Genomic DNA, 24,053 nt, shown 5'->3' with positions numbered 1-24,053 from the left:
TGTTGCTAATAGTTTTGCTTCTATCGTAAGCAAACTTGTTTTTTGTTTGATTTTATATCCAAACAGATGACAGCCGTTCCATCTCTTCCAATTCTTTGTGTCTTAATCTAATGGATTAAATTACACTTTTAGTTGTTCCCGCTATGAAAGTTGTTTTTATTTTCTCCGCATTCTTTGTAATTCTCGGCGTTGCCTCATTTAGGTCTGTAGCACGTGCAATATCACGTGGTCTTTCATTTCGCTCAAAGCTCAAAACAAATGAAAATTTTAAAAATTTGGCGGATCAAGTGCTAAAAATAGCGGATTTTGAGTATGCGGCTAGCGGGAAATATTATTAAGAGTTGGCAACACTGATCACATGCCACTACTACTACTACTACTATCTTATGTCCAGATTGCCTTTTAGAAGTATTTGTTTGGTTTTTTTTCAGATGATATTTTGAGTACGTGCATTTGTGCCCACTCCTGCAACCGCAAGAGAGCGGCATTTGATCTTTGCTCTACAACCACTTGCGTGTTACCTTTTACAAGAAATATCATGTCATCTGCAAAGGCCGGGCTTCCCACGGGGGGGCCCAGATCCAAAGCCAGAAATTCGTCTAGAACAATGTTCCAGAAGAAAGGGCCACGGATTGAACCCTGTGCACAGCCTTTATTCACAGGGTGTGTCAATTCCTGGAACCTTGTGTACCGAGACACTTCTGTCTGTAAGGTTGTTGTTTGGTTTTTAGGAGTATTAGCAACTAAGACCATATTGTTCCGGGGATATGCGGTGGTCATTCCCTGACCTTTCCGCATCCTCCATATTTGGTGGGCATGGGCTCGAACCCCAGTCTAATCAAGAAGCATGTGCTATGTACTGCTGCTGCCCACCTGGCTATGGAGGCGCCACTGTCTGTAAGGTAGTTGTATTATTTATTACCTTATAGAGGTTTTGTGGGGCATTTGCCTGGCAGAGTCTCCTAAGGACACTAAGCCCCCAGAGTAAGTCAAATGCCACAGCAAAGTCAATGGAGATTGCCAGCATATATTTCTCCTCTGAGTTTTTAACTGTTGTCGGTAGGTGGTGCATAGCATCCTCCGTAGAGTTGCCCTGCTTAAAATCATACCGATTGTTGTAATGTAAACCTGCTTCTGTGTAGTACTGAGCTAATCTAATATATATTAGTCTTTTGTATATTTTCCCTAGTAGAGGGAGTAGGGCTATTGGTCTATATGATTTGGGATCAGTAGGGGGGTTTCTCGGGGTTTTTGAGAATTAAAAACCCCGAGAAACCCGAGAATTTTTGGGAATATACCTTCTGTCATACAGTTATTATATAGTGCTATTAATTTGTCTGATGCTATTTCTGCTAATTTTTTGATGATCTCAACCTCTAAGAGATCAAAACGTGGGCATTTATTGTTTTTGGTTTTAGATAGTGCTGGGTGTGGGAATGATCCCCAGTTTCAGTCTGAATAATACTGTCTAGGATGTTATTTACAGAATCAGCTCAACACAGGGTTATCTCCTCTTGGCAGCTTATTGGTCACTATTTTGTAGACAACTCCCCAAGGGTTATTGTTTCCAGTAGTTCCCACCAAGTGCCTCCAGCATTCCTTTTTCTTGTCTCTTATGAGGGCTGTATACTGATTCCTGAGAGTTCTATAAGAATCTCTCAGTGCACCCATCTCATTTTGTGGCCAAGATGTTCTGGCTCTTTGAAAATTTCTCCTCACCTGGTGCACCCCTTCTCCTGAGTACAGTTAGTTTAGGGCACCACCAGGGGACTGCCTGCTTCCTCGGCTTTTTCCATGGGATAGACAGTTTTGCTGGTTTTTTTTGTTAAAATGTTTGTCATAGTCAGTGCTTGCTTGTCCGGGCTACAGTTGCCTGATCTAGACTACTCATTTTCCTGTTTTTGCAGCTCAGCTGCTGTATGTTCTGCAAAAATCTGCCAGTTTGCCTTTAAGGTTATACCTTTTGATATCCAACAAGGAGTGTTGGGTTGTTTGTAACTGCCAGTTTAGTTTGAAGGTGATGGCTCATGATCTGATGTAGTCCAGGCAGGCTGGACATACCAGTCTGTAATTTTATAGGCTATTGAATTGGTGGCAAGAGTTAGATTCCATTCAGAAGAGGGCAGTTAGGTTAATTAATGACTCATCTCTAACAGAGTCTCTCTAATCTGTCTCACAGATGTTCTGTTTCTGCTGCATGCCTTTTCCAAGGGCACTGTTTTTCTGAATTGGCTTCTATAATTCTCAGTCTCTCTTTCAAAACAGTTCAAACATGTGCCGCCACCGGCCAATATCCATTTACTGTTCAACGTCAAACTCACAGAACCAACTTTTCATTTTTCGTTTATTCATTCAACTGACATTTTCTGGAACAACCTTCCTTCATATGTATTTCCTGAAAATTGCCATCTACAGAAGTTCAAGTCTAGTGTCAACAAATATCTTCTTTCATCTTCTCAATCTCCAACCCATGCACAGTACTAAATACTATAGGTTCTAATACCTCTAGCGTTTGGGGGTTTCATAAAAAAAAAAAAAAAAAAAAAAAAAAAGATTTCTAGAGTCCATCTCACTTTAATACACCATGTCTTGCATGTAATTTATAGGTTGAAATCCAGTGGATGCAGTGGCCATTTTAGCACATTGGCAAGGTCAAACCATCAGCCAGAGAACCATTCATTTAGATACCATGATACCATGGAATTTTCACTGAAATACAAAGATGCTCCATCATGCTGACAGCACATCTACAATGCTTTCTCAGAGGGCCAGCAATTCATTTTACAAAAATCCAGCATAAATGTCAAAAATCAGATATTGCAGGAATATGTAGGGTCCAAACAGCTGGTCACCAAGGAACACCACACTTTTTACACAGAAAAGAATTTGGGAGTTGCTTCCCACCATTTCTTGTGGATTCTCATGATCCCATGAATTAGGAATTTCCAGTGTTGATGATCCCTATCACAAGTAAAATGTGTATCACTGAGAAACAAAACATAGCTGTGCAAACAGGAATGTGGAGCTAACTAATGGCAGAATTCCAATGGTTTCCCACGTCTGCAGCTTCAAGATGTGCAATTCAATAGATACAAAATGTGTACAAACCTTCACACTTAGAATATTGTTCAGGCTCTTGCCAGAACATTAAAGCAGGCTGAAATTCTTCAAGTACTAAATCAGCAGCTGTGCTGTCATTTTAATAATGTTTTCTTCCATACCCAACAACACCATCATAATTATCCTTCGTATTTATCCTTGCTATTGATTATTAGGTTGCTGGTGATCAACAGCAGACCAAAGTTTCAGTACATTGCGACAGCAGTGCACCTGCCTCAATGTAAGGAACCATGGGATACAAACTGCCAATTACCACCTTATTATAATAAAAATAAGTATTATATGGAAAATATGTGGAACAGAACATATAAGTACTCCACACGCTGACTAGCACTAAGGGGTGTTAGAAACACTCCTGTGAGGGGTGTTAGAAACATTCATGGCCTGAGCGTGATCGGGTAATGGCACAATGTTAAGTTTCTGTACTTCAAACAATAACCCACAAAGTTTCATGAAGTTTAAATGTTTTTTGTTAATTAGAGATCCTGAAGTCAGCAAATTTATGGAATGAGGAAAATTCAGAGACAATTCATGAGGATATGGTTACCACATTCAGGGTGGTTGTCCCTTCCTGTTCCATGGTTAAGAATTGGTCAGCAGAATTTAAAGGAGGAGACTGGCAGATGACCTCCAACAAGGAAGAGACTGGCAGATGACCTCCAACAAGGAAGAGACTGGCAGATGACTTCCTCTAACTCTGGAAGACCTGCAACATCCATCACTCCAAAAGTTGTTGACAGTGAGCATGACCTGGTGATGAGTGTTCAGTACATTTCCAGCATCTTATGTGAATGTGTATAGCACATAACAGAGGTTCACAGTATGAAAAAGGTGTCAGCACGATGGATCTCAAAGTTGTTGACAGCAGATCAAAAACACATAAGAGATGTCAAGTCAAATAAACCTATTCATCATTTTCAAGTAGATTCAGCAAATTTCCTTGCAAGGTTTGTGACTATGGATGAGATTTGGGTCCATCACTTTCAGCCAGATACAAAGCAGCAGTTCTAAAAGTGGAAACACAGCTCATCTTCCTCTCAAAAGAGAGCCAAGTTGATTCCTTTTGCTGCAAGGTGACAGCAACAGTTTTTTGGGATGCTGATGGAGTGTTGCTAGCAGATTAATTGCTATGCAATTTTTCCCCGTGACTGTCTGTCCTTCACAAAGGACAGACAGTAACGAGGGCATATTACACAGACCTTGTGAGGAATTTATGAAACATCAAAGGCAAATGCCAAGGAAAACTCAACAAAAGAGTCTTGTTTCACCAGGACAATGCACCTGCTCACAAGTATGTCACTCCCATGGCTACACTGCATGAATGTGGCTTTGAAATCTCGTATCCTTGCCTATATTCACCAGATCTAGCAACATTGGACTCTCACCTATTTCCTAATCTGAAAAAATACCTAACTGGCATCCATTGCTATATTGGATAGATTCCTGGAGCCCAAGACTTTCTTTGCAGCTGGAATCAATATGTTGCATACTCCAAAAGAGACTATGTTACAAAGTGATATGCTAACAGACTTCAAATTTAAACCCTTTGTGCCACAAATTTTTCAAATGTCCCTCAAATTAGCCAAGTATGGTGCCGACACATTTTTTTTTTAAAGATTATGCTCAGTGATATGAAATAAAGGAATATAAATTAAAATAAAAAATAAAATTAAATTATATTAAAAAAATAAAATAGAATAAAATATAAAGTAAAAAAAAATGTAGAATAAGAAATTAAACTAAAATAAATAATTATAAACTACAGTGCTTCCTCTCTTTGCAACTTGACTTTCTCCAGTCCAACTTTCCTAACAGTGAGGTAATTTTCCTTGATTTTAATGTTCACAACTCCAGCTTGCTTCCTTTTTCTAGTCACACCAACCCAACTGATCGAGATGCTGAGGCTTTTGCAATTACTAATGACCTTGCACAGATTGTTCATTTAACTACAAGAATACCAGACAATCCTAACCATACAGCCAACACACTTGATCTTTTTCTCACAAACAACCCTTCTAAGTACATGGTCAAAGTGAGAGGTCCTTTAGGCACCTCAGATCACAACTTGGTGATTCTTTTCTCCAAATGGAGCCTTTATCTCATGGCTATTCCCAACCTCATATTGTTTGGCATTACAAGAATGCAAAATGGGATGACCTGCAAGATTTCTTTTCTTCTTTTCCTTGGTCGGATTACTGTTTCAAAACTTCTAATGTCAACGTTTGCTCAGATTGTGTCAGTGAAATTATTCTTGTAGGAATGGAATCCTTTATCCCACTTTAAAATCTCATCCTTTATCTAAACCTTGGTTTTCCAATAAATGTACTAAGACTATTCAAGAGAAGAATGTTGCATATCATAATTGGCTTATTTTCAATTCTTCAGTTTCATTTTCTGCCACACCAAAGCTCGCAACAATTGTAAAGCAGTTATTAATTAGTCCAAATTATAAATGGGCTAAGAGTAGAAAACTTGCTTCTTGCCCTAATGGTAGCCGAGCATTCTGGTCTCTTGCCAAAGCTATTGGCTGCAACTTTTGCCCATCTCTGCTCCCACCTCTGTCCAACCAGATGTTTCTGTTATCACTTCAGCCAAGGATAAAGCTGACCTGATAGCATCCCATTTTAATTCCAACTCAAAAACACCTCCCACCATTCCCAACACGCTCCATTCGATGCCTCCTGTGGTCTTCCGTCAAAAGGATATCAGTAGTATTTTGACAAATCTTGATGCTAAGAAAGCTCCAAGTCCCAATAGTATTTCTCCACTTGTTCTTAACCTGTGCTCCTGAACTTACTCCTGTTCTTTGCCACCTTTTTTCACTTTCTTATTCCAAAATTGTTTTTCCTTCTGCTTGGAAATTTGCTCATAGCAGTTCTTAAAAAGGGTGACAAATCCCTCCCATCCAATTATCATCCCATTGCAATTACTTTACTCTTTCTAAAGTAATGGAAAAATCAATTAACCACAAACTCTTAAACTACCTAGAAACCTTCCGTCTGATCAACGATCGCCAGTATGAATTCCGTCAATGTCGATCCACTGGTGATATTCTGGCTTATGTTACCCATTTATGGACTAATTCAATGGAAAAGTTCAGTGAAACACAAGCAGTTGCTCTTGACATCTCAAAGGCTTTCAATTGTTTGGCATAAAGGTCTTCTAAACAAGCTTCCATCTTATGGTTTGCCAACTGTTTTTTGTAATTAGTTATCCAGTTTTCTCTCCGATCGCTCACTGAGGGTGATGGTAGATGGCTCTCTGTCTTCTAACTTTTCAACTAATGCCAGTTTCCCCCAAGGTTCAGTTCTTTCCTCCACTCTTTTCCTCTTGTATATTAATGACCTTCTTCCATTGACTGGAAATCCTATCCATAGTTTTGTCGATGACAGCACATTGCATTCCACTTTCCATTTTGAGAAACCTTGCTCTGCTCAATCAGCTTCAATTTCTCAAAAATCTGCTACCAATTCCTTAAATGCCGATCTCCAGGTAATTCTCCATTGGGGCAAAGACAACTTTGTTGATTTCAATCCTTCTAAAACTCAGTCTTGTCTTATAGCTCGCAAAAAGGATTCTTCTGCTCCTATGCTTATCTTTGGTGACACTCCAATTTCTAGGGAAAATGATATATCTCTTTTGGGGATTACCGTTACTTCTAATCTCTCTCTCTCTCTCTCGGCACAAGAACATTACAAATATTGCTTCCTCTGTATCTAAAAAATTTGGTTTTCTCTTTCACTCTCGGCGTTACTTTTCTTCCAAACAGCTGTTCACTCTGTACAAATCGCAAATCTGCCCTACCACGGAACATTGTTCCCACATCTTGGGTGGTGCCCTCAAAACTTCTCTCAGGCTTCTTGATTCCATTCTGAAGAGGGCAGTTAGGTTAATTAATGATTCATCTCTAACAGTCTCTCCACTCATTGCCTCATACACATCCTGTTTCTGCTGAATGCCTCTTTTTTTTTTAGATATTTCTATAGGCACTGTTCTTCTGAATTGGCTTCTATAATTCCTGCTCTCTCTATTAAAACAGTCTGAACACATGATGCCAACAGCCATTTACTGTCCAACTTCAAACTCACAGAACCATCAAGCTCTCAGCTGCCCACATCAACGCCAGAGCTTGCACTTGGGCATCGCATGACACAGAGACAACCCCTAAGGCAGAATGCGCTGGTCCCGAAGGAACTAGTAGTTGTTGGCGACTCTATTGTCAGGGAAACGGGGAACATGCTTTGTAAAAAAGATAGGTGGAACAGGACCAGGGTATGTCTGCCAGGGGCAAAGGTTGATGACGTTGTAGAGCGAATATCATCTTTTAAGGGCACAAAAGGTGATATAGTTGTACACGTTGGCACTAATAATATTAAGAGTAGGAGACCGGCAGAATTACTTAACAAGTACAGGTCACTGTTGAACAAAAGCCGAGAATTAGGGTTGAATTTGAAAGTGTCTGCAATTCTGCCCAGACACGATAGGAGGGAGTATATGATGAGAGCCTTGTCGATCAATTCGGCCCTGGAAAGATTGTGCAAGGCTCAAGGGGTAGAATTTTTTTCAGCCTGGACTGTACTTGTTAACAGGAGAGATTGCTTCTACAGGGATGGGATACACTTGAATAGAAAGGGTGCAAGAATATTTGCTGATGCTATCGAGGCAGTGTTAGGTGGGTCGGAAAACTGCTAGCTTGGGGGGAGAAAAAGACCAATAGATTGACAGTAGCCACTGGCAGAGGTGAAAGAGATTCTTGCACTGCTTCTATTAGAATGAGCAGAAGCCTGAAAAACAAGATGCATGGTATTTCAGAGACTGCTGGGAGCCATTGCAGTACAAGTAAACACATGGGTTGTGTTAGGGTAGCTAAGAATAGAAACAGGTGCAGGTATACTTGCGTGTACACCAATGCTAGGAGTTTAGTAAATAAATTTGATGAATTTGAGGTATTGCTCAAAACATCGAAGGCAGATATTGTTGGGATATCAGAGACGTGGTGTCACACAGATATAAGGGATGCAGAACTGCAATTTGGGGAGTACAACGTCTACAGAAAGGATAGACAGGATAGGAAGGGAGGAGGGGTTATGCTATTAGTTAAGAAACACATAAAAACCAAGGAAGTGAAGCCAGTCGACATCGCTGGACAGTGCAGTGTGGAGTCAGTTTGGTGTGACATAAACATTGGGAGATCAAAATTGAGAGTAGGAGTGTGCTATAGGCCTAATGACGCTGATGAGTATAATAAGGAACTGTACAGGGAAATAGAGTGGGCCAGTAAATCAGAGTGTCTTATAATGGGAGATTTTAATTTCCCAGATATTGACTGGAATTTGGGGGCTGGTTACTCACACACTAGCAGGACTTTTGTGGATTTATTGGATGATTGTTTTCTACATCAGCATGTTCGGGAGGCAACTAGAGGGAGTAATACTCTTGATTTGATTATCGGCAGTGATTCTTCATGCATTAAGAATCTGCAGATAAATGAACCACTAGGTGGCAGTGATCACAGTGTGCTGAAGTGGGATTTACTCAAAGAGGTAACTACCATTAGGGGTAAAGGGAAGGGTTATTGCTTCTGTAAAGGCGACTACGATGGACTGAGACAGTATTTAAATTCTATACAGTGGGACCAACTGATGATGTTACCAACAGCAAATTCAAAATGGGAAGCATTCAAAGAACTTATCTTGGAAGCTACTAGGCTTTACATACCAACTAAGAAATATTGTTCAAGGTTTAGGCCAAAATGGATGTCAGATGAACTAATGAGGCATATGGCAGAGAAGAAAAATGCATGGGATACATACAAATTAACACATGACACAGAAGCCTATGATAGATACAAGTTGATATGCAACCAAGTTACAAAGGAGGTTAGGCAGGCGAAGGCAGATTACGAGAAATCCTTGGCAAGGGATGCAAAGAAAAACAGCAAAGAGTTCTTTACTTATGTAAACTCTGGAAGGAAGGGGATGAATCAGATTGGTCCACTTGATATTGATGGGTCAAGTGTTGATGATCCTGCTCAGGTAGCTAACAAACTAAATGAATATTTTGCATCGACATTCACACATGAGGAGTTATTCAGCGAGGGGAATGCCAGAGGTCTATTCAACTCTAGCAGTAAGCTACAGAATCTTGAAATAACTGAGAGTAAAGTGGAGGAGAAACTGTTGAAGATAAACACAAGAAAGGCACCCGGGGTGGATGGGATCTATCCAGTTATATTAAAGGAGGCAGCAAAGGAAGTAAGCAAACCCTTAGCCATAATTATGAGAGCTTCCTTGGACTCAGGGGAGGTACCCATAGACTGGAAATGTGCAAATGTGACCCCAATTCACAAAGGAGGATCAAAGGCTGACACAAGTAATTATAGACCTGTGAGCTTAACTTCTGTTCCAGGAAAATTAATGGAGGCACTGGTTAAAGAAGCACTGCAGGATCATTTAGACAAGACTTCAGTTATAGCTCAGACACAGCATGGTTTTGTTAAGGGGAAGTCTTGCCTGACCAACTTGATTGGATACTATGATGCAGTCACAAAAGAACTGGATGCAGGGAATAACTTTGATATTATATACTTGGATCTTAGAAAGGCTTTTGATACTGTTGCACATGGAAGACTGCTACACAAATTGGAGCAGTGTGACATTGGAGGCAAATTGCTGCTATGGATAAAGGGGTGGTTGAGGGGGAGAAGACAGAGAGTGGTAATCAATGGACACTGCTCATCGTGGACTGATGTTATTAGTGGAGTCCCTCAGGGCTCAGTGTTGGGTCCATTATTGTTTTCTGTATTTATAAATGATATTGATGATGGTATATCGGGCTTAATGTCCAAGTTTGCAGATGATACAAAGGTTGGCAGGGTTGTCAAGGACACTACTGACACTATGCTGCTGCAACAGGATCTGGAAAGGTTGAGCAGATGGGCTGAGAGGTGGCAAATGAAGTTTAACATTGACAAATGTAAAGTACTACACATGGGAAACAGCAACCCCAGAGCAACGTATCAACTCTGTGGTACTACACTGACAGTGGTAGAGAATGAAAGGGACTTGGGGGTGGTTGTGCAGGCAGATATGAAGTTCTCTGAGCAGTGCAGACGGGCTGCAAGAGTAGCTCATGGAGTATTGTCAATGATATACAGGAATTTTTCCAGCAGGGATAAGGAGGTGATTATTCCATTGTATAAGGCGATGGTCAGGCCACACCTAGAGTACTGTATACAGGTCTGGAGGCCTCATTTCAAGAAGGATGTAGAGCTGCTGGAACGAGTACAGAGAAGGGCAACAAGATTAGTGAATGGAACAAAGGGGTGCTCTTACGAAGAAAGGCTTAAGTTTTGCAAATTACAGTGTCTGGAGACTAGGCACCAGCGAGGTGATCTGATAGAGGTGTATAAAGCCTTGAATGGTTTAAGCATGCTCAATGCTGATGGGATTCTTCCTCTAGCTCAGAAAAATCATCTGAGAGGGCATAAATTCAAATTGAGGAAAGACAGATGTAGGATAGACGTGCGGAAATTTGCCTTTAGCCAGCGGGTGGTTGGTTGGTGGAACAGACTTCCATCCCTTGTGGTGGAGGTTGATAGCCTAAATAAGTTTAAGGCTCAGCTGGACAGGTATTTTGAACGAACAGAGGGGTGAAGTGGAAGTGGGTTTTTTTTTTTTTTTGGCTGATGCTGCATAAGCTTGCTCTCTTGCATCAAATGCCTCTACTAATGCTAAATGCTAACCAACTTTTTATCTTCCTCGTTTATTTTCAACTGCCGTTTTCTGGAACAACCTTCCTTCATACACATTCCTGAAAATTACAGTCTACAGAAGTTCAAGTTCAATGTCAACAAATATTTTCTTTTGTTTTCTGAACCTCCAACCCAAGCACAGTACTAAGTACTATAGGTTCTAATACCTAATACCTCTCGTGTTTGGGGTTTACATAAAAAAAAAAAAAAAAATACTAACTTTACAAGTTCAAGAATGGCCATGGTTCGTGGAAGATTTATTAATAAACAAATATCTTATTTATATCTAAACTAAATAGCAGTGGCTTCAATTTAGTTGCATAGTAATGAGGTACAGATAGCACTGCAGCTGCTGTTCAGTATTTCTTTTTTGTTTGTTTTGCTTCCTTCTTTCTTTCTTGTTTTCAGATAGGGACTTAGCAGAGGTCCCAGAGGAAGAAAAACAAAATTCTGAATTAATCATAAAAGTAGAGTAAAAAATTTGTTAACTTTAAGGTACTCCACCCACAAGGCAATGCCCACTCACAAATTGGCAGGTGGTGTGCACACAAGTGGGACATCAGAAATGCATAGATACTCTACCCATAAATCCAACAGGTCTTGACACTCTCAGGACCAAAGGAAATGAGACCTTGGAGCACAGTTGAACCCTTGCAAATAGGCTTCCCAGGTGATTGATTCTGATTGGGCCAACACAGGGACCAAAGTGGTGCATGAGAATTAAACTCCCATAACCGGCAAGCTACCCTATTCCTGAAAGTCCATGAGCAGCAGCAGCATTACTAGAATCCAGATTCTAACAGTGGCAATCAAGAACCTATAACCCAAACAGAGAGTTCTTGGAAGAAACATTCACTGTCCCAGTTTCCCTATTAGAGATTTCACTGGCCTGCTTCATATTTTCTAGGAACTATTCTGTCTCAATCTCTCTTCCTCACATTTTTAGATGTGTTTTATGCCATTATGGAGGAACTCAACTTAATATAATACTTGTACACAATAAAATTCCCATAATAACAACTTCATGTAGTTTAATTCGTGTTATTCATATTTAAAAATAATTCATTATGAACAACCATGTAATGTCCTTCTCTGAAAAATTAATAAAACTTAAGTTAATAAAATGTTACCTTTTTGATGTTTATTACTATTTTCATGACATGCTCACTGAGAAAGAATAAATAAATGCCTCCAAAAATAATAAGAGATTTCCAAAGGTACTTATGCTCTGCATCTTGGCCAACCAAGTGAAATGTCTATATAAAAATAATAGAAAAACTACATTAAAATTTTAAAGGGAAACATTTTTTTCAAAAAAAGCTAACTATCTAAAGTTATTCAGAAAAAGTGAATATATATATATAGTATGTTTTTATTACAAACTCATGGGGAAAAAAAAATCTCCACTTTCTTTGCTCATTCCTTCTAATAATTTCTCTTAACTGTGGTTAAATTGTTGCATCTGTTGGAAAAGGCTAATAATTTCTATAATTCTTCCTTAAATAAATTTAAGGAATAATCATAGAAATTATTACAGGAAATGGACAGATGAGGTTGGTAGGTTTTTATAAGATGCTGTGTAAGTTTGCTTCCTTGCATCATTTGCTACTGCTAATAATAAATACTATATAAACTACCCACTTCCAACAACACTCTTTGGCTAAATGAAATTTCTACATGTCTATTCTACAACCATCCTTTTTCAATTTTAATTTATGTCCTCTTGTGCATAACTGAGAAAGAGATAGGATGCAATTAGCATTTAGTTTACTCAATCCATTTAAAGCCTTAAACACTTTCACCCAGGTTTCTTCACAAGTGCCTATTTTTCAAGCATTGCAATCTGCAGAACTGGAATCTTTCATAAAATAAAGAAGCCATTTGTGTCCTTAACTAATCTTGTTGCTTTTCTCTGCACCTGTTGCAGCAGATTCACATCAACCTTAAAATGAAGCTTTCAAACCTGTTTGCAATAGTCAATGTACAGTCTAACAATTTCCTTATACAATGTGATAATCACCAACAGAAGCCCGTGAGCTGTCCTTAAGATAACTGTAAAGCTCATTAATATTGGCTTTATTTCCAAGTATTCAAGACAGTGCTAATGGATATGCTGTGCCTAGGATTGGAAAGACCCTTTTCTGATGGACTGCCATGAGGCTGAGTCATATGAAATTAGTGATTTTGAAATTACAGATTACTGTTTATTAGAAATAACGTTTGAGCATAAAGGCAAGTAAGGCTCCTAGAATTGATGCCCTCTAATTATCAGGGAGGCCACCTGGGGGTGAATCAAACCTTTGAAGTTAATTATGAGGGCATCTTTGGAACTTAGGAGAAATTCCTTTGGATTGGAGAAGTGCCAACATATGACCAATATATATAAAGGTAGTCCTAAGAGCAAAGTCAGTAACTACAGACTAGTCTGTCTGACTTCAGTGGTAAAGAAAATCTTAGAAGCAATGATTAAGAGTGCAATACAGACACATTTAGATAGATGTGGCATTCTGAATAACACACAGCATCGTTTTGTTAAGGAGAAATCATGTTTAACTAACTTAGTAGGCTATTTTGACACAATTACTCACCAATATACTGGATGTAAGGAACAATTTTTATATAGTTTATTTGGATTTTAGAAAGGAATTTGACTCAGTCCTCATGAGAGATTACTGTATAAGCTGGAACATGTTGGGACTGCTGGGTGGCTGCAGGGCAGACCATTGTGACTAATGGAATTTCTTCAGAATGGTGTAAAGTCAGACATGGGGTCCTCCAAGGATTGGTTCTTGGTCACTGTTGTTTCTGATTTTCATAAACATCAACAGTGGGATAGAAGGCTTGATGTCAAAATCTGCAGATAACAAAGAATGGTAGAGTACTTAATGATCATTTCCAAGCAGCATTCCTTCAGAATGACTTGAACAGGCTGCAAGAATGGTGAGAAAAGTGACAGCTACATTTTAGTGCAGCAAAATGTAAGATTTTACAGTTGGGAAATAGCAACTCCAAAATAAATTATGTTTGGTGGGAGTGAACTAAAAACAGCAGAGGAAGAAAGGGATCTGGGAGTTATAATATAGGCAGATATGAAGTTTACTGAGCAGTGTAAACAGCTAGCCAGGAAAGCCTATGGTGTCCTATCAACAATTTATTGACCATTACCCTGTAGAAATATGGAGGTCATAATTCCACTGTAAAAAGCAATTCTAAGACCACATTTGAAATACTGTGTTCAAGTATGGAGACTTCACCTGAAAAAAGATATTGAGCTTTTTAAAAGGGTCTAAAAGCAGGCAAACATGCATGGTGAGATCGGCAAAAGGATGACCATATGAGGAACGACTCTGATTATGTGGGCTACGGAGGTTAGTAGCCACACACCTAAGATATGATCTGACAGCCAAGTGGTTAGGAGTGTAAGTGCAGTAGCACACACACTCTGAGTGGACCATGGTTCAAGCCCGTGACCGATAAATAAGATTAACATTTGTATTGATTGATTTATTGTAAATTCCACTGACCTGGTGGTCGTGCCAGAGTATAAACAAGAACATTGAGGTTTATAAGGCTCTGAGAGGGGTTAGTAAAATGAATGAAGACAGAATTTTCACTGTTAGAAAGAATTCCCACACTCAGGGGTATAAATTCAAATTGCAGGGGAAGAGGATTAGACTAGATTATAGGAAGTTTTATTTTAGCCATTGAGTTGCTGACTGCTGGAACAGTTGCCTTTGCAGGTAATTGAGACTGACAGTTTGAATAAATTCAAAGGTCAACTGGATAGTTATCTATTCCATTGGAATGAACAGAAGCCTGAAAAACAAGATGCAGGATATTTCAGAGACTGCTGGGAGTCATTGCGGTACAAGTAAACACATGGGTTGTGTTAGGTTAGCTAAGAATAGAAACAGGTGTATACTTACGTGTACACTAATGCTAGGAGTTTAGTAAATAAATTTGATGAATATGAGGTATTGCTCAAAACATCAAAGGCAGATATTGTTGGGATATCAGAGACATGGTGTCACACAGATATAAGGAATGCAGAACTGGAATTTGGGGAGTACAATGTCTACAGAAAGGACACACAGGATAGGAAGGGAGGAGGAGTTAAGCTATTAGTCGAGAAACACATAAAATCCAAGGAAGTGAAGCCAGTCAAAATCGCTGGACAGTGCAGTGTCGAGTCAGTTTGGTGTGACATAAGCATTGGGAGATCAAAATTGAGAGTAGGAGTGTGCTATAGGCCTAATGACTCTGATGAGTATAATAAGAAACTGTACAGGGAAATAGTGGGCCAGTAAATCAGAGAGTCTTATAATGGGGGTTTTTAATTTCCAAGATATTGACTGGAATTTGGGGGTGGGTCATTCACACACTAGCAAGGCTTTTGTGGATTTATTGGATGATTGTTTTCTACATCAGCATGTTCGGGAGGCAACTAGAGGGAGTAATAACTCTTGATTTGATTATCAGTAGTGATTCTTCATGCATTAAGAATCTTCAGATAAATGAACCACTAGGTGGAAGTGATCACAGTGTGCTGAAGTGGGATTTACACAAAGAGGTAACTACCATTAGGGGTAAAGGGAAGGGTTATTGCTTTCGTAAAGGTGACTACGATGGACTGAGACAGTATTTAAATTCTATACAGTGGGATCAACTGATGATGTTACCAACAGCAAATTCAAAATGGGAAGCATTCAAAGAACTTATCTTGGAAGCTACTAGGCTTTACATACCAACTAAGAAATATTGTTCAAGGTTTAGGCCTAAATGGATGTCAGATGAACTAATGAGACATATGGCAGAGAAGAAAAATGCATGGGATACATACAAATTAACACGTGACAAAGAAGCCTATGATAGATACAAGTTGATCTGTAACCAAGTTACAAAGGAGGTTACGCAGGCAAAGGCAGATTACGAGAAATCTTTGGCAAGGGATGCAAAGAAAAACAGCAAAGAGTTCTTTACTTATGTAAACTCTAGAAGGAAGGGGATGAATCAGATTGGTCCACTTGATGCCAGAGGTGTATTCCACTCTGGCAGTAAGCTAGAGAATCTTGTAATAACTGAGAGTAAAGTGGAGGAGAAATTGTTGAAGATAAACACAAGAAAGGCACCTGGGGTGGATGGGATCTATCCAGTTATATTAAAGGAGGCAGCAAAGGAAGTAAGCAAACCCTTAGTCATAATTATGAGAGCTTCCTTGGACTCAGGGGAGCAGACTGGAGATGTGCAAATGTGACCCCAATTCACAAAGGAAGATCAAAGGCTGACACAAGTAATTATAGACCTGTGAGTTTAACTTCTGTTCCAGGAAAATTAATGGAGGCACTGGTTAAAGAAGCACTGCAAGATCATATAGACAAGACTTCAGTTATAGCTCGGACACAGCATGGTTTTGTTAAGGGAAAGTCTTGCCTGACCAATTTGATTCGATACTATGATGCAGTCACAAAAGAACTGGATGCAGGGAATAACTTTGATATTATATACTTGGATCTTAGAAAGGCTTTTGATACTGTTGCACATGGAAGACTGCTGCACAAATTGGAGCAGTGTGACATTGGAGGCAAATTGCTGCTATGGATAAAGGGGTGGTTGCGGGGGAGAAGACAGACAGTGGTAATCATGGACACTGCTCATCGTGGACTAATGTTATCAGTGGAGTCCCTCAGGGCTCAGTGTTGGGTCCATTATTGTTTTCTGTATTTATAAATGATATTGATGATGGTATATCAAGCTTAATGTCCAAGTTTGCAGACGATACAAAGGTTGGCAAGGTTGTCAAGGACACTACTGACACTATGCTGCTGCAACAGGATCAGGAAAGGTTGAGCAGATTGGCTGAGAGGTGGCAAATGAAGTTTAACATTGACAAATGCAAAGTACTACATATGGGAAACAGCAATCCCAGAGCAACGTGTATCAACTCTGTGGTACTACACTGACAGTGGTAGAGAATGAAAGGGACCTGTGGGGTAATTGTGCAGGCAGATATGAAGTTTTCTGAGCAGTGCAGACGGGCTGCAAGAGTAGCTCATGGTGTCTTGTCAATGATATACAGGAATTTTTCTAGCAGGGATAAGGAGATAATTATTCCCTTGTATAAGGCAATGGTCAGGCCACACCTTGAGTACTGTATACAGGTCTGGAGGCCTCATTTCAAGAAGAATGTAGAGCTGCTGGAACGAGTACAGAGAAGGGCAACAAGATTGGTGAATGGAACAAAGGGTTGCTCTTACGAAAAGGCTTAAGTTTTGCAAATTAGAGTGTCTGTAGACTAGGCACCAGGGAGGTGATCTGATAGAGGTGTATAAAGCCTTGAATGGTTTGAGCATGCTCAATGCTGATGGGATTCTTCCTCTTGCTCAGAATAATCACCTGAGAGGGCATAAATTGAAATTGAGGAAAGTCAGATGTAGAATAGACGTGCGGAAATTTGCCTTTAGCCAGCAGATGGTTGGTTGGTGCAACTGACTTCCATCCCTTGTCGTGGAAGTTGATAGCATAAATAAGTTTAAGGCTCAGCTGGACAGGTATTTCAAACGAACAGAGGGGTGAAGTGGAAGTGTTTTTTTTTTTTTTTTTGGCTGATGCTGTATAAGCTTGCTTTCTTGCTTCGAATGCCTCTACTAATGCTAATGCGAGGAGTGAAGCAAATAATTTGTATTTTCTTATCTACTTTTTTTTTTTTTTTTTGCCAGTACAGCAAAAGCCTTTGGCTTCCTTGCACTATATGGCTATTACTATTCAAAGTGTTGAAAATTTCCTAGAATGTGTCGTACCAAAAGTTGCATTTTACAGGCTGGATATAGTGGAGGCTCACCGCCTACTAAAAAAACCTGTGGGTAACAAAACTATGTCCAATCCCTAATCTTGCTAAAACTACATCTTTTCGTCGAGTGAGTCAGAAGTAGATAAGAAATATTTGGAATCTCAAATATGCAACTCGGGCTTTATTCAGCACAATACATTATCTCACCACTATTTTCACTCATACCTGTCTTTTCCTTTCTCTGAAGGTTGATCTGAGGTCTGTAAAAGGGAGAAATTGGAAATTCTCTCTTTTTGGAAATTGTCAATCAGCATTATCATTACCAATGATACCTATGCAGAATCCAACATATCATTACATCTTGACTTAGCTCATGTAGTTTTTTTACTTTCTTTGTGACATAATTTACTAGTGGATGTAAAGCAGTGCTTTTGTTTCTGCCAAGGGCCTTTATAGCACACAAAGAGTCAGTGTGTATATATATATTAGGGAAGGAAAAAGTTGGAGTCTTTCAATGCCCTCTAGAGGCAATTGATTGCATGCATACTATTTAGCAATCAGTATAGTAAAGATGACTGGAACAGTTTTCAAAACCTGAAAGATTGGAAATATCAATGTCACACCTACTAAACGCTCAGTCTCTGGTCCATCTGTATATACCTGGCATCTATTATTATTTTCAGCACTATGAGAAGCATATATCTTTTGTAACGTAAGTAAGCACTGGAAGTCACTGTTTATGTTCTTGCAGGAGAAAGGTTAAGGAAAAATATTAACAAAAAAAAGGTGTACAGGGAAGTTCAAAGGTTATACTTTTGTTGAGTTGCAGCTGTTGTCTATATATTTCAGCAAGATCTCACATTCTAGTTCCAACTGGCCAATTCTTAAGTGGTTTGAGATCACAGGTAATAAACAGTATGGATCAAATAATATTTTCCAGTTCAGATGGGTGGGTAGACTCCAAAATGCATAAGAACCAAAAAAGTAGTTTCCTTCAATGTGGTGGAGGTTCCACTGCTTCAGCATATAAGCTATATACTGAGAAGGTTCTAAAAGCTGCTAACACAATACAGAGTGCCTTAAGATGGATGACATCCAATTTACGAAGCACACTGTCTGGCTGAAGCACAGACTGGTGCAATATAATCTGATTATAACTAAACAGGAGATTTATAAAGATGCAGCAGTGTCTGTTGATGATGTGAATAAAAGAGATCTAAGTATACTTGATTTTAATAGATAAGTTATACAGAAGTTTGATATATAGTCTTTAAAATTTATCTTTCGGTCCACCTAGGAAAGGAAAGCTTTTGGCTATTGTCAGCAGTACATATTTCATGTATATGATCAGATCTATATGCATAGTTTGCAATTTGCAGAAATGGATAACAGTTGATTTTTGGCTGACTAACTGAAATCCAGTTAGTCAGCCAATGACTAACTGTGCCTTGTGGTATCTATACCAACATGTAACTAGCAGATCCTTTAACTCCTGTAGCTTCCGTTGTTGGGACGCCACAGATCAGAGTTGCTGTTCCAACACAAACTACAGATGCTCAATAGGATTGATGTCTGGGGAATTTGGAGGCTAGAGCAATACCTGGAAGTCTTCCTCATGTTCCACGAACCAGTCACGAACAATCCAGGCAGAGTGGCATGGCGCATTATTCCGCTGAAAGACAGCAGCAGCACTGCCAGAGGGGAAGACCATTGCCATGACAGGGTGTACCTGATCAGCAATGATGTTTAGGTAGGTGGTAGACATCAGAGTGCCCGGCACACGAATGACTGGCCACCAGCTTGTTTTCGTCGCACAGTGCATCCAGGCGCCAGCACTTCCCCAAGTAAACGACACACACACACACACACACACATACCCGGCCATCCACGTGGTGCAACAAGAAACATGATTCATCGGACCAGACAACCTTCTTCCAATCACTCAAAGTCCAGTTTCGATGCTCACGTGCCCACTGTAGGCACTGTCGCTGGTGAACTATGATTAGCATGGGCACATGGAGTGGCCTGCAGCTACACAGCCCCATTTTCAGCAGGGTTCGATGTACTGTGTGTTATGACACATTACTCCCATCACCAGCATTCCAATTACCGAATTGCGCCACAGTCGCCCTTCTGTTGCCAAGTACCATCTGGAAGATTCGTCGTTCACCTTGAGCATCAATGAGCCATGGTCGTCCAACACCTCACTGGCAGTTCGTGGGTCCCCCCTCCTCAGACGACTTTCGGTAGGTACTAACCATGGCTTACCGTGAGCATCCCACCAGCTGTGCAGTTTCGGATATGCTCTGACCAAGTCATCTGGCCATTACAATTTGGCCTTTGTCAAACTCGCTTAGGTCCACTGCCTTTCCCATTGGAAGAACAAGAGTAATACTGATTAATGGAGCTCAGTATCAGGTATTTTTTTATACCGTGTCCCGAAATGCGCACGCACCGTAGTTCACCTGCAGTTGCTTCGATTTGCATAATGACTCTCTGGTCATAATATTTTGGCTCATTGGTGTACGTTACTAGTGCACTTGAGATAGTAGAGAGCTCCTGTACATTCCAGTTAAGCTGTGGAATAGATATCAAAAAAAAAAAAAAAATTACCATTTAACTATTTTAATTTTCTCCAGATCAGTCTGATAACGGTATTTTTATTAAATGAAGAAGGGAATTTAATCAAAGATTCTTTTTTCCCTTCTGTCTGATATAATAGGCTCTTGTTCCAAGTAACTTATAATTAATAAGACTGGAAGTGGTTGGATGTTTGCAGAATGATTCCATGTTTTGTTTTGCTCTTTTTTTTTGCATTGTTGCAATCTTGCTGCAATCATTGAATACAAGTCCACCAGTAATTTAATTTTCATTGATATCTGACTTGATATTGCAGAATGGCAGCAGTTTCAGCTTTTAGTATTTGATTTATTGTGTTCAGTAATGTGGTTGATGGAACAGGACTAGATGATATGGTTGTCGAATGAGCTTGACCTACTGTGTTTTATCCAGTCAGCTTTTTATCCAGTTTGCTACTGCTTACCAGCAGATAATCTAGTAAAATGGAAGTAAAACTTCCATTTTACTAGATTATCTGCTGGTAAGCAGTAGCATGATTGAATTTTACATATTAGTGGGTAATGGTCACCATTGTGAGGATCATTAAGAGTTACCCAATCAGTACTTAGGCAGAGGATTGGAGAACAAACGAAAAGGTCACTGCAGAGGTTGATTCGGTAGGAGAGTCAGTATTCAATAATGTTAAATTCTGGCTGTCAATCAACATTTCAGTAAGTTTTCTGCATCTTTTTGAGTGGTGGAACCCCATAATGGGTGGTGTGAATTAAAGTCATCTAGTAAACATAATGGAGATGGCAATGAAAAACAAGATCTTCAATTTCCCAAATAGTATACACATGATTAGGAGAGAGATAAATTGAGACCAGTCACAGCAATACCAATTACTACACGTGTTGCAATGACTTCTAAGGAGGTTTCCAATGGAATGCGTCTGGAGGAAACTTTGAATACAAGAATATGGCTACTCCTCAATGAGGCGCCTCCATAGCCAGGAGCAGCAGTGCGTAGCACACGCTTCTTGATTAGACCGAGGTTCGAACCTGTAACCACCAAATACGGAGGATGCGGAAAGGTCAGGGAATGACCACCGCATATCCCTGAAGTAATATGGCCTTAGTTATCAGACTGATCTGGAGAAAATTAATTTCCTCTAATATCTATTCCACAGCTTAACTGTGGAATAGATATTAGAGGAAATTTACCATTTAACTATTTTACCATTTAACTATCCTAAAAGAACCAAATAACAAACAAACAACAAATAACAAACTCCTCAATAAGCATGCACAAATAGCATCCGATCTATTTTGCCTAAGGTAGTATAATTTTTTAATTGAAGACGAGACTTGGGATGTAAAACTGCATTCTTGTAAGCACATGGCAACAACAAGATTTAAGCAGAGAATTAGTTCATGGATATCATTGATGTTGCTGCAAAAGCCATTGTATGATGTGTTCCATTATTTGGTTCTGTAAGTGGATGATGAATCTGTCTGCTTTTTATGAGTGAATTGTTTATAACATTCAAGTTTTGATTTTTTTTCTGAAAAAAATGTAATGAGTCATTGCTATCATCCATATCATCATCTGTATTTCAAGCAGTTCTTGAATGTTAATATCATTTGTATCCATGCTTGAATGGTGCAACTCTTTCACTTCAACAGGAACTGATATTTGAGGTTTCTCTGCTACTTTACAATGGAGCAGGCATTGGGGATGGAACTGTGAATGACAAGTTAGCTTAAGTCAACTGGGTGCAGTTTAGATGGATGCTAAATTGAGAGTACTTATCAAACCCAGTCTGAGTTCAATGTGGCTGGAGAGATCAACACTTCCGTCTGTCATGCTATTGATTGGTGACTGTGGGTAGCGGCAACATAAGTGCATTTAGGCATAATTATTTTAACCTGTTTTCTTGCTTCTTAGTAAGAAACTATTTTTCAATCCTGTATTTTTTTTTTCCTAACTTCCAGAATTTACAATCTTCGGAGTATGCTGGATGGTGACCCTGCAATTAGGACACTGTGGTTGTTCCCTTGCATTTTGTTTGTATATAAGTTTTGCACCCACAGTTTGAAGATGTTACCTCTCCACAGCATGCTATCTGGGAGAGACTAAACTTCTGGCATTTGTAGCATCTTAGAGGTTTCAGCATAAAGGGCCGAACACAGCAGTTTAGGTAACCTGTTTGACTGTAAATTTAGATTAGGTGTGCTGAACATTGAGTGTTGGGACTGAGTTACCATCTTTTCATATCACGATTCTTTTTGCTTTTGTGGCATTTTGATCTTTTATTTCCTGGACTATTTCTTCTTCAGAAACATTTAATAGATCCCATTCAGTGATCACTCCCTTGGAAGGATTCGGTGTGTTGTGTGGCATGGTGTGAATCAGAATTCCACTTAAAGAAGTGAACTATAATAGCAGCTAAGAGTGTCTTCGGTAAGAGGGGGGGGGGTCTCTATTAATAAATCTCCCGTTTGGATACGTTTCACCATTTTCAGTGAACCTGTCACATTTTCGAGGCATTTCTGAATAATGAAAGGGGAAAGCTTACTCACAGATTGTGCTGACAGAGAATGCAGTATCAGGAATGCAATGCTGGAGATTCTTGTATACTTTTTTCAGGCAGAACTGTTACAAGTGAAAACTGGAATGTTTTGAAGATAATTCAGATCAATGCCCAGGGATCAAAGGTAGCAGCTGGTGAGCTGAGGGTAGTTTGTAATTGGGAGCAAGTAGATTTGGCTTGCATTCAAGAACCCTATTAGCTATATGGCAGTCATGAAGTACTTGCTAGCAACAAGAATTGTTGCTAGCAAGTACTTCATGACTGTTTGTTTTGCATGGAAGTGAAGTGTGTTGCTTGATTGCATCAAGCAACACACTTCACCTCCATGCAGTGATAGCTGTATTTAATCAAATACTTGAGCATTACAGTATTTTATTCTAATGTTCAAACTCTAAAAACACTTTGCAGTACAGCTCAGTTACTGATGAGAAAGTCTATTGGAGGAGGTTATGAGTTGTTATAACCCAATAATACATAACAAGCAGTCAGAACATACTACTTTTTGGATGTTAATGATGAGTCCAATATAGATGTGACACTCTCAAGCATGTATGGATCAGATCTCATTAATAATTGGTTGGTTTCCAGTGACCACAGGGTCATTAGGTTTGAAATTAAAGACCATTATAGACCAGGGTCTGAATTTATGAATGGCAGTGACACAGATTTTCATTATGTATGGCTAAACTGCTTTTGACAACGAATTGAATAGATTGAGCATACATACAATTCCAGAGTTGTTGGGAGAGATTGATGGAACTAGGGTTGTTTGGCTGGTGCAGGATTGGTTATATAGTGTATCTGAGCTAACAATGAAGTAGAGCCAAACTAAGCATGCTGCTCTCAATTGGTGGAGGTCTGATTTAACAAGGATGTATAAAGAAACTTTCAGGGCAAGGAAGGCTTATCGATGGAGCAAACAGAGTGACAGAACAGAACACCAGCTGCAAGCTGAATATCAAGCTGCAAGCTTGATATTCAGTTCGCACATATTAAAAAGAAACCATACATACTCCAATGTTAAAAAGAAATACTGCTTGTGGAAAAAATTGGTAAGAACTAGTCGCAATAATGACCCCCTGGGGCCTGGTCTACAAATTGTGAAATAATAAATTACACCCACCGATGATAGGCCAACAGCTTTGAAATGGTGCCGTCTGGGTGGTGGTATCCACTGAGAATAAATAAGTAACACTTCTCTAGTCTTCTCTACTAGAGAAGTGTTACTTATTCAAAGTAGT

At 39.5% G+C, this 24,053-nt stretch overlaps 1 protein-coding gene across 1 annotated transcript in view; it reads right to left on the bottom strand.

Annotated features, from left to right (window-relative positions):
* LOC150077565 (metal cation symporter ZIP8-like) overlaps nt 1-24,053 on the bottom strand; it is a 106,916-nt gene that overhangs the window by 56,551 nt on the left and 26,312 nt on the right. Inside the window, exon 4 of the mRNA XM_090386818.1 lies at nt 12,004-12,129. Within this exon, the coding sequence (XP_090242944.1) occupies nt 12,004-12,129 (126 nt within the window). The remainder of the gene's footprint in view (nt 1-12,003; nt 12,130-24,053) is intronic.

The sequence above is a fragment of the Mastigoproctus giganteus genome, chromosome 12, assembly GCF_048544385.1.
Source record: "Mastigoproctus giganteus isolate SK-2022 chromosome 12, ASM4854438v1, whole genome shotgun sequence".
Classification (NCBI taxonomy): Eukaryota; Metazoa; Arthropoda; class Arachnida; order Uropygi; family Thelyphonidae; genus Mastigoproctus; species Mastigoproctus giganteus.
Note: the sequence above shows the minus strand (reverse complement) of the source record. Positions and strands in the feature narration are given on the sequence as shown.